This window comes from Chaetura pelagica, unplaced genomic scaffold, assembly GCF_000747805.2.
Source record: "Chaetura pelagica isolate M959 unplaced genomic scaffold, ChaPel_1.0 scaffold34, whole genome shotgun sequence".
In the NCBI taxonomy this organism is placed as follows: Eukaryota; Metazoa; Chordata; class Aves; order Apodiformes; family Apodidae; genus Chaetura; species Chaetura pelagica.
In genome coordinates this window covers 1445581-1456972 of record NW_009952895.1, presented here as the reverse complement: position 1 = coordinate 1456972, position 11392 = coordinate 1445581, and the positions used below count along the sequence as shown (strand labels likewise).

The 11392-nt window shown below is 40.2% G+C and overlaps 1 protein-coding gene across 1 annotated transcript in view; it reads right to left on the bottom strand.

The window, feature by feature from the left end:
• EIF2AK3 (eukaryotic translation initiation factor 2-alpha kinase 3) overlaps nucleotides 1-11392 on the bottom strand; it is a 56958-nt gene that overhangs the window by 35989 nt on the left and 9577 nt on the right. The window contains exon 3 of the mRNA XM_009995619.1: nucleotides 5669-5798. Within this exon, the coding sequence (XP_009993921.1) occupies nucleotides 5669-5798 (130 nt within the window). The remainder of the gene's footprint in view (nucleotides 1-5668; nucleotides 5799-11392) is intronic.

Below are 11392 nucleotides of genomic sequence, written 5' to 3'. Positions count from 1 at the left end.
TGGTGGTGAGGCCTTGGAACAGGCTGCCCAGGGAGGTGTTGGAGGCACTGTCCCTGGAGGTGTTAAAAAAAAAACAAGTGGATGTGGTGTTTCAGGAGATGGTTTAGTGGTTAGGGCTTGTAGGGCAGGGGGTTGGACTTGATGATCTTGAAGGTCTTTTCTAACCTTGATGACTGTGACTAAGCACAGAGTTGGCCTTATTCAACCTGCAAGGAAGTGCAGGCAGTCAGTACCCTAAAGTGATTCCCTGGTGACTGGACACTTCACAGCAAAAATTACAACTTCTTTTGGGCAATGAAACCACTGAAAATTTGAAATTCTTTATGATGTTGATAAAGGGAAGAGAAAAAAAAAATGAAAATATTCATCATTCACATTAAATCTTGCCAGTAGCGGAACTTGAGAGATTTTGGAGATCCAGCATCCTCCTGAAAAAGCTATCAAACCATGGCTTGGACAGGTACACCCTTCACTGGGTTAAAAACTGGTTGGATGACCAGGCCCAGAGAATGATGGTAAATGGAGCTGCATCCAGTTGGCATCTGATGACCAGTGTTGCCCCCCAGGGATCAGTACTGGGCCCAGTCCTGTTTAACATCTTTATTGATGACCTTGATGTGGGGATTGAGTCCACCCTCAGTCAGTTTGCAGATGACACCAAGCTGGGGGGGAGTGTCGATCTACCAGAGGGGAGGAAGAAGCAGCAGGAGAACGTGGACAGGCTGGATTGATGGGCCGAGGCCAATGGCATGAAATTCAACAAGACCAAGTGCAGGGTCCTGCACTTTGGCCACAAGAACCCCAGGCAGTGCTACAGGCTGGGGGAAGAGTGGCTGGAGAGCAGCCCAGCAGAGAGGGACCTGGGAGTACTGGTTGACAACTGGTGGAACATGAGCCAGCAGTGTGCCCAGGTGGCCTGAAAGGCCAATAGCATCCTGGCTTGTATCAGGTATGGCCAGCAGGAGTAGGGATGTGATTCTCCCCCTGTACACAGCACTGGTGAGGCCTCACCTCAAGTCCTGTGTCCAGTTCTGGGCCCCTCACTTCAAGAAGGATATTGAGGTGCTGGAGCAGGTCCAGAGGAGAGCAATGAGGCTGGTGAAAGGACTAGAGGGAAAGACTTATAGGGATAGGCTGAGGGAGCTGGGATTGCTTAGCCTGGAGAAGAGGAGACTCAGGGGGGACCTTCTCACTCCCTACAACTACCTGAAGGGAGGTTGCATTCATGTGGGGACTGGGCTCTTCTCCCAAGCAACCAGTGACAGGATGAGAGGGCACAGCCTGAAGCTGCACCAGGGGAGGTTTAGGTTGGATATTAGGAAGCACTTCCTCAGAGAGAGGGTGATCAGACATTAGAATGGACTGCCCAGGGAAGTGGTGGAAGCACCATCCCTGGATGTGTTCAAGGAAAGGCTGGATGTGGCACTTAGTGCCATGGTCTAGCTGATCTGGTGGTACTGGCTGGATTTGATGATCTTAAAGGTCTTTTCCAGCCTCGGTGATCCTGTGATTTCAAAGTCCTTTCTCAGCTCACTGCTCTAAGCATCAGTCTGTTCTCTCCAAAGGGCAAAAAAGGAACACTACCAAAGGTATCTTTGAGCTCACTTTACTTACAATGCAATTAGCTTTCAGCTCACTTCAGTATAAAACTTTGTTGCATCTCCATACTTCACTGGATGACAAAGGTGTAATACTGGACTATTTCCACAAAAATATGCCATCTTTATGCCCAAAAGATATCACACAGATGTCCAAATTTGTAGAAAAGTTTACTTTATGTGGCTATCACAAGGAAAAAAGACAAGAGTTTAATATATATACAAGGCAATTCCAAGATCCTGAGAGCCTTTAGAGGGATAAGGATGTTGACAGACTTTGTGACAGGATACAACCCAATTATTTCATCTTTCCAGGATACAGTGGCATGTTTGCTAATACCTGCTATAAATGTCAGCCTTGTGGACTGAAACTCGTTTTGTCCCATGATCCCCAATCTCCCAAATAAGGAAGTAAGATGCTTACTTAGGGATTAGTCTGTAACAGCCAAATCATGAGCCCAAGCAGTTACTGTTATTGAGCATATCCCAGTGCAGCCTCTGACACTACTCTGGCTGGAGCTGCCCCGTCAGGCTGAGCTCCCTGCAGCCTTCCTGACAGTGCAAAGAAAAACCATGTCACAGTTGGGAATGTATTTTTAAGCTGTTACTCTCCCATCACCATTAAGTATCCCACTTATTTTCCTCTTTCTCATCAAACACCAGTGACCAGCTTTTTCACAAGAGTATCTTTACCATTTATCCATCCCACAGTAAGCTTTTTTCCTGTCTCCATCTCTTCTCCAGCTTCCCCCTGTCCCATCAGTATCACTAGCCACTACTGGCTGGTCATTTTAATATACATGCAAGTGCACACTTATATTTTTCTCACATAATAGATCCTCAAAAAAGAAAAGAGTCAGAAGCCCATTAAGTAATTTAGCAGGTAAGAGAAACTATCACCCTCGTAAGTAAACGACAACAGTCTCATAATGATGTGTTATGAACCATTTCCACTGCTTGAAAGGTAGTTCTCTAATCTCACTATGATTTAACATCATTATATTAACAGGCTGATTCTCCCAAAAGTATTCTCTTTCATCCAAGTGCAGATGATGTATTAATTACAAAGCTATACTTTAAAGACTAAATTAAAGTGTTTTCATTGAAAGTAAGCTCCCTTTTAGAAAAGTTGAGATTCAGTGACTTTCCCCTGAACTTCAGCAAGCAATCTGTACGTGCAGGCTAAGAGAAATCTTGGAGTTGTAAACATAAAGCTTTCATAGAGAAGAGCTTTGCTTTTTCAAAAGGGATAGGGAAACAAAGTTTTTAAATTCTTTTACACAAGACTGAAATACAGAGTCACACCTTTTCAGCACTGCCACCCTGACCACAACTGTTTATTTTGGGAGCTTAAAGGCAAGGAATTAGTATTTCCGTTTCTGTCACGCAGACACACAATTAGTAGTTCAGCAGCCTTGCCTTTCTAATTGATCTGTTCACGTGACAAACAACGAACATCTCACTTGTCAGTGTCTTAAGCAGTAGTTTCAAGATTTGAAGTGTTTGACAGAGCTGCTGGAACATTTGAAATTTTACTACCTCATTTTGCTAATTAACACATGAGCTCCAGACAGCCAAGTTGACATTTTACAGTTAGGCAAAGGAAGTAACTACTCTTCTATTAAACACTGGAAGCTTGAAGATCTAATGTCTTTTCTTAAAAGCATTTAGGAAGCTAAATGCTTTTGCATCAGGACCTGGAACTACAGTTCACTGCACTCTCATCCAAGACAGTTAAAAAAACCCTCATAAAAACAGTTAAGACAGCACCACACTTTCCTCACTCTGAAAGAACACAAATATTTAAAACTGCAAGTGTAACACAAAAAGTTTATCATCTGCCATTTCTTGCAAGAAGATGAAGGTTGACATCATGATACTGGTTTATGATGCAAATAATATTGTGGTTGCAAGCACAGAGACCTTTTTTACCTAAAAAATGTTAGAAGAGGAAGAGAAAGCCTCAATAGTTTGAGAATAAAAATGAACATGCCACATGCACAAATCAGAGAGAAAACACTGCAGAGTGGGGAGATGACAGCTTCTGAGGCTTTAATGGACTTTTTTGACACAAAACAGGATTGCCCCAACAACTTTAATGAGCCCAATTACAAACTCAAGCAGTGTCTAGATTCACTGGGTGAAGTTTTTCAGTTTATACTGACAGCAGATTAAGATTTCAGTGTACCTTATTTATATATAGAGTATGCATCACTTTTGTTTCTTGTTAAATTCTGTCTTATCTTAAACAGCATTTGTTTACATGACAGTAAGTCTAAAAAGGCCCAAATACATAATGCTTCATGGCTTCTAAAAGGCCAGAATGAAGTTTTACTTCCAAAATTAGTTCTCCCGTAAGCTCTGCATTTTAACTGCCAAAATCCATCATGCTTTGGCCACAGTTGCAGAAATGAAACAATTTGAAAGCTCATCTGAAAACTTCCTGTGTGTGTAACAAATGCTCTTTAAAACAGTGTTTTTATGATTCCTCACAACCTGCTAACCTGTAGCCCCAAAAAGGAACTAAATATTGCGTGGACAAATGACAGCTTTTGTTGTCTAAGCACCAGCCTTTATTTTCTAGTCATATCATGCTGGAAAAAGATCAAACCTCTGGACAGATCAGTTGAGCAATGAAATCTGCATTTTCAAAAAACACTTCTATTGTATTAAATGCTTGCTTTTTTTAAAGATTTAAAACCTCAGTCTTGTGTCTTAAATTGTACTGAAAAAATGAAGTTTATTTTTGCATATATTTCAAATGTATGTTTTTTAACCAGTTGTTTTATTTTCAGTGTTCATTAGAAACTATTTACATCAACAAACAACAGAACAATACTTGAAGAATCTAGTATTGAAAACATTTATGAAGGACCACAGTTTGTAACAGGCACCTTCCTCTCTACAGTTTTTGTATGAATTCTGCTCTACAACATACTTGTAAAGAAGTTCTCCTTTCCTACAGTGTTTTTCCTTCAGCACAAAAATCCATGTTAAGCACAAAATTATGTCTGAACAAGACTCAAAGTTGAATATGTAAATAAAATTCTCTCAGAAACAAAGAACACGAGTTCACATTCACGTTACTTTTGCAATCTGAGATGATTATTTCTAGCTGTCATACTCTAGCCACAGCAACAGACCAAATCCTCCCTTAGACTTCTTTATATCAAAGTGGAGGTCAGATAGACTGGACACCAACAAAGAACCACAAGCAAGATGCTCAGTCTCTGAACACCCTTGAATTCCTCCTCAACTCTCTGATGCACATTATGCCAAAGCACAATATAGGACTGGTCATCAAATCCAACCACCCATGACAGTGAAGGACCATGCAATTTGTCATCACCACAAACTACCTCTTAGTTGGTGTATTTATTCCTCCTAATTCTAGGAGAGAATGACTCATGGATCTCACTTCTTCAGGGCAGAAAAAAAAGCAAAAAACTTTCTTCTGATTTCCACCCTAAGTTTATTCAAACTGATGGTGGAAACAGCACCAAAGTAGTAATTTAACTCTTTAGATTTCCTTCTTACAATTAATCAGCAATAAGTAAGGCACCTCTTTACCACTCAGTACTTCAGAGTGATCTTTAGCACTCTATTTCATTGCTAAAACATTCTACTTCATAGACAAAGTGCTTATGTAGTTAAAACCCCCCACAACAATCCTGTGTTTATTAAGTCACAAGGGCTTTTGCTCTTCTTGAGGGGGGGAAAAAAGTCAGTACTTGCCAAAACACACCCTAGTAATACAAAGGAGATGATCCTTTCATTCGTTTCAAACTACAAGCAACTTGTTTTACCACTTGCATACAATTCCCAAATACAGTTACATCATCTAGTTTGATAGTTATCACATACATCAATCACAAGACTAAAACGCTGACACTCTAGTTTGAAATGGCAACATGATGTAAGCACTCCAAAAACAAGTTTGAGAACAGCTAACAAACTTTATCCTTCGTAAGTTTGCTGCATCCATCAAACATGAAGGAATAGAGTAACTCATTTTATTATAAAAAATTCTGCTTTTTAAAGATGCAGTCAGCAAAGAGACTGGGCCTTACCTCTGGTTTACTGAGACTGGATGACACAAGAGAACCTGATCCCACATCCAGATCCCACTGTTTTCTCCCACTGTTTTCTGGATCCAGTGCAGCAATTCGTCCATCCAAAGTGCTGATAATTACTAGAGATCTGCAAGTTGGAAGCATTCATAGTCAAAACTACAGCACTATGGAATTTATCTATTAGCTACTTTCTATATTTCACACAGTGCAAGTTCAACTTGAAAGTTAAATTTACATATTCTGCAGAAAAGCAGTTTAAGTTGTTAGCTCTAACTAGAGGAACAAGAGAGTAGGAAAGTTGAAATCTCAGGCTGGATGTGAAATTAATTTACATGCTAGTAAGACACTTTAAAGAGTTTCAGGGAAAGATAGCTTGACTTTTTCCTCCCACATGCAGGTGTTACCACTACAGCAACTGAATGCAACCATGTTTTGAGATACTTATGTGAAAAGTATATATCCTATTTTTTCCAGTCCCTTCCACACTGAGCTTTAATATGACCTTTCAAAATAACCAAATCCCAGAACAATTAACCCAGCAAATCAATGCATAAGAAATATTAAGTCACAACTAAGATTCAATACCTCTGGATAAAACACGGACATAATCATGGAGATCTAATCTGAGGCACACATGGGACACTAGAAACAAGCTCCAAAGTCAGCAGATAACAGAGCAAACAAACTGCCTCTCTGTGTGGAGATGCTACAGTGCCTGAAGCTCACCAATTTTAGTAAATCTTATTTCTTCAACAGCAGTTCCATCAGAACAAGCATTTCTGATCTGGCATTAAAATAAAAATTTTAAAAAGCAAGCCAAAAAACCCAAACAAAAAAACCCCCAAACATCAGAGACAAAACACTGACAAGGCACTTTTGAAGGGCCTTTTTTTTCCTGGAAGATTGTTTCACTTTGACCTGAAAAAGCTGGGATGTGTTGACAGTTTTGGCTTGCAGCAGGCTGAAAGGCTGTGGGAGTAGAGCTTGATCACTTTACAGACTGCTGGCAATGAGGATGGTTGGATCTAGTGACCCAGAAAGACCTTTATAGACATTGGTTTCAATGAGAATAAGGAACTGTGCAAATAAACCTGATGGGTGATTAACTGTTTTTGGGTGGGGGTGAAACGGCAGGGAGGAGGTAATGCACACAGAGACAGAACATGATTCATTAATTTAAATAATAAGGAACACTGAACTACCATGCAGAACTGAAGCCAAATACATTCCTTTGTCCAAAGTTACCAGTGTAGTAAGCTGAAGTTTAGAGAGGAAATTATAGGGGCTCTAAGTTTTCTTTCAAGAGGGAAAATCTAAAATAATGTTCTTAAAAACACATTCAAGGACAGTGGCTCATTACATCACCTATGCCAAAGTTCATATAAAACACTGCAGTTTTACATGTAAAAGTAACCCACGTGTTTTAATAGGACTTTATAGTGTGGTATAGAACTATCTTGTTAATAAACAGAAAGTTCAGTAAGTCTTCAAGTTACACCAAAAATAACACGGCAGCTTCTGAGGGTGGCTAAGGATCACATTCCTCCAAAAGCTTAGTTTAAGAAACTGTTAGAAAAGTACCAATTATGCAAATATTTGAACAGTAGAATACACAAGGTTTTATAAGCTGAGTACACATCATTATTCCAACTGTACAGAAACCAAGACCAGGTTAATGATAAACTGGATTGCAAGAGACTATCTATTCTCAAGCACCATAAATAAGTGCTTGCACATGAAAAGCCTTGGACACACATTGTACAGAATCTATTTGCTTTATGGTAAAGCAGCTTATCTGAAGTCCCCTACCATTGCATAAAAATATTATTCCAAGTGTGTCTATTTAAATTTTATGTTGATCCTGCTGACAGTTAGGTAATAAAAACAGGTGCAAGTGCAGCTAGAACAGAGGGAATTTTCACAGTAACATTGTAGAGAAAGAAATATCCTAAAATTGCACCGTGAAATGCTTCCTTCCCATCTACTCCCATTGTTTTCCTTTATCTCATTCTCCCACTTGACTTCTCCCTCAGGTAACAAATATGTATTTTATCTTTTTATATTATCTTTCTCTACCAGATGCAAACCTCAACTTTCCCCAAGAGTTACCTCATTATTTAAGCCTCACCACCACCACCCCAGACAGTAGCTTTGTTATCTGTACCTACATCGTGACCTCCAGTCATCCAAATTGTGCTGTGACCACACTTAAGTTTTAAGTTTACTTGATTAGAAAAGTGAGGAGGAAAAATCCAGCCATCAGAGGGTACCTTTGTACCAATAGCACACACTTTGAGGAAGTGGTTTAACCAACTGCTACTGCATACCCTATAAAATTCTCACTTCTCTTGGGTGCAGTGGTACTCTTCATTAGCCCCTTTGGACACTGTATAATGAATAATGGGCTTGGTCTCACAGACTCCACCTACTAAGCAAACATTTGGATGAGACACAGGAAATTAACCCATTCATCCCTAAATCCTGCACTTACCTACAGAACTGGAACTAGCTGCAAGAAAAGCATTCCTTTCTCTCTGTTTTTTTTACTGAGTGACTCATTTTGAACTAAACAGTTGTGCTTCTGGTCCAATCTTCATCTTGCTCTTTAACACTAATCATAAGATAGCTTAGGTTGGAAGGCACCTTAAATCTCACCTAGTTCCTGCATGTCAGAAAGAAAATCTGCTAAGAATCTGTACTCTTGAAATAAATCCTTCATTACTCTCTCTATTTCTATAAATTCAAATCTCAATACCTGTTTCTTCTCAACTCTGACCAACTCCAGTGAGTTAAAATCCTGCCTCTTTAATTCTAATCAGGAGAAGGTCTGCAATGTGTCTGTAAGTGTCCTAGACCCACGCTAGTGTTACACTTTCTCACTATCAGATTTTCCTTTCTTCCAGTTTCCCCCCTTTTCTCTGTAAGACTCCACTGCCTGCAGCTTTGCACACTGAGGGTATGAAATGGTGACAAAAGATCTTCCCATCTTTCAGGTAGTCTAATCAAACACTAGATGCATATATTCTGATAAAAGCATTGGCTTTACCAGTACCTGACTGGGGTAAAGCTTAAGGACTTCCTTGACCAAAGAAGCCAACTTTCAACAAGTTTTATAGGAACACTACCAAATTAGCCCTCAATTCTACATGCCATCCCACACAAAACACAAAATATTACCCAACTTAAGGTCAAAAGTCACAATACAATGCCAAAGAAGGGAGGAGGATACAGACAAACAGCATCAAGGCTGCAAATTCCTGAAAAAAGCAAGACTTTTCTTGGAAGTAAACCATGGAGTATACTAGGGAGTGAATCACATCACACGCATACTAGAGAGGGAAAAAAACACCCACACAAAGCAACAGACTGCATGAACCTGAACAACAACAGCAAAAAATATACAGAAAGGAATTACTACAAACTAGACAGTGACTTAAATCCCAGGCTCCAACCAGCAGGCACCCGAAAAATGAACATCAGTAAAATGAAGACACCTACATACTTCACCTTGCCTCCAGCAATGAATTACAACCAAATAATGAAGAAAATCCCTTCTGGGCCCTTACAGATGGCCAGCAGAAGGGCTAAAGCAAGGGGCCACTATAACATGGGGCATGCAAAGACATCTGTATCACAGCAGCTGGCAGAGATTAAGCTAATACCATACAGTCAGATTTCATTTTCACTTTGTCAATATGAAAACACATCTGGACGTACTTCCCCCATCCAAACCATCCACAAATGGCCTCTACTGTGAAACGAAAATGTTTTCTAACCATTTCCCATCCTCTTTTGCTCACAGACATAACCTTAACCTTTAAGGGTAGTTATAATGCTGCCCCTTGAAATTATGCAAAACATCTACTACAAACTTCCACATATATAGACAAAGGGCAACTCCTGGGCCTTAAAAACACTGTTTATATCCCATCATGAGCACAGCTCACTCTTTGAGATCAGATGGCCTGAGCTCAGCTCTGTTCTACTTTATAGAAGTGAAGGTATCTGATCCACGTACAAAGAAAAGAGCTAAGACTGCAAGCGAAGATGTAAACAGGATAGAGCAAGAACACACACTGAGTTCATCTACCCCTTTCACGGCACAAAAACTTTCATTTATTCAAATAAGTTGTTTTTTATTAGAAAAACAAAGCAAAACTTTGGTACAACATTTAGCACTGTTCCCATTACAATTTAAAACACAACAATCCTAATACCCTCAACAGCTGTCTGGGACATTGCAAATACAGCTGTTTGTCAAAATTTAAACAGCCATTCCATTCCAATTTCAAAATCTGCACTTTTGTATGTAACAAGCACAGTAATTCTCACCAAGCCTCACATTTTCTTCTAGGAAATTAAAAAGAAAAATCCTCAAAACCAAGATGATGAGATTCCTTTGCCTACAGCAAAAATAGTGGGGGTTTGGGTTTTGTTTGTTTTCTTCCAAATGATTCTGACCTGTTACATTGCATTTACTGCTGAAAAACACACAGCTTAGTAGAGAGCTCACAAATACACGTGAAAAAAATAAACAAATGCAGGCAAATACAATGGCCAGGCAGCCATTCTATTTTTATTTGATGACAGCAAATCTATTCCTACGCACTAATCAATTAGAGGACAGCTACATTTAATCTCAGGCTTAAATTACTACATTGAACATCTTTCATGTCTTTTCTTTAGCTCTAGATGTCAAACAAAAAAAATAATATTTAAATGTTTTCAGGGCTAAGTAAACAAAGATCTTATTAAAAACTGAAACCACTAGAATTGTAACAAACTAGGTAGGATTTTTATGACCTGATAGACAAAATAATTATCCTGTTGCTAACAGGTGAACAGATTTTCCTCAAAGAAAACAGGATGCTGAGTTATCAGCCAGTTTCTTTTGCTCTAAATGAATGCTCAGGTGTACTAACAACAAGCTTTGGGGTTTTCCATTTTTAGAACAGGCTCTCAAATACAGCAGACATTTAGTCATACTGTTCTGCCTTTAAACTCTGGCTGTGGCTTATCACCTCACCCTTCTCAGCCAATTCAGAAACAGCCTGGAAACAGCTCATTTCTGCACTTGAGTCATTCATTAAAACCTCCCTTTTACAAGAGTTTCTTGCCAGATGTGTTTCTCAGGAATTTTATTTCCCCTTGCTATATTCTGAAACTTGCTCAGCAATTTGTCTTGCATGTTTTGACTTCTCCTCGAGCACCCACCAGAGTCTGTGTCTAACAAACAATTAAGTAAACAGAACGGTGTTTTCTTTAAATGAAAAAGAGATGACAGAAAGGGATGCTCTGCTCCGAACAACGGCAAGTTGCAGGTGTTGGGAAGAGTTTGGAGCACAGACGCGGTGCTTTTGGCTCTTCTTCCCGAAGGCACAGCCTTGCCACTCGGTAACAAGACCGGGAAGGGATCGAGACTCGGCATTACCCGGGTAAGCAGACGGGCCAGATGTCACATAGCATGGCATCCGGCAGCTTATTTGTCTAAGAATTAAGACATTTTTCCTCCCTGCTAACAACCACAGACCAGAACAAGTTCCTCAGCGACGGCGAGGTCCTGAAAACACCCTCTCCTTCCTGCCACAGCCCTCCTCGGCCCAGCCCGTCCATCTCCAGCTCTCTCCTCCAGCCCCATCACGGGATCATCCCTCCCACCCCTTCCCCCGGCGCTTCTCCTCCCTCCCGCCCTCCCCGCGTGTCCCCGCAGCTGAACCCCAC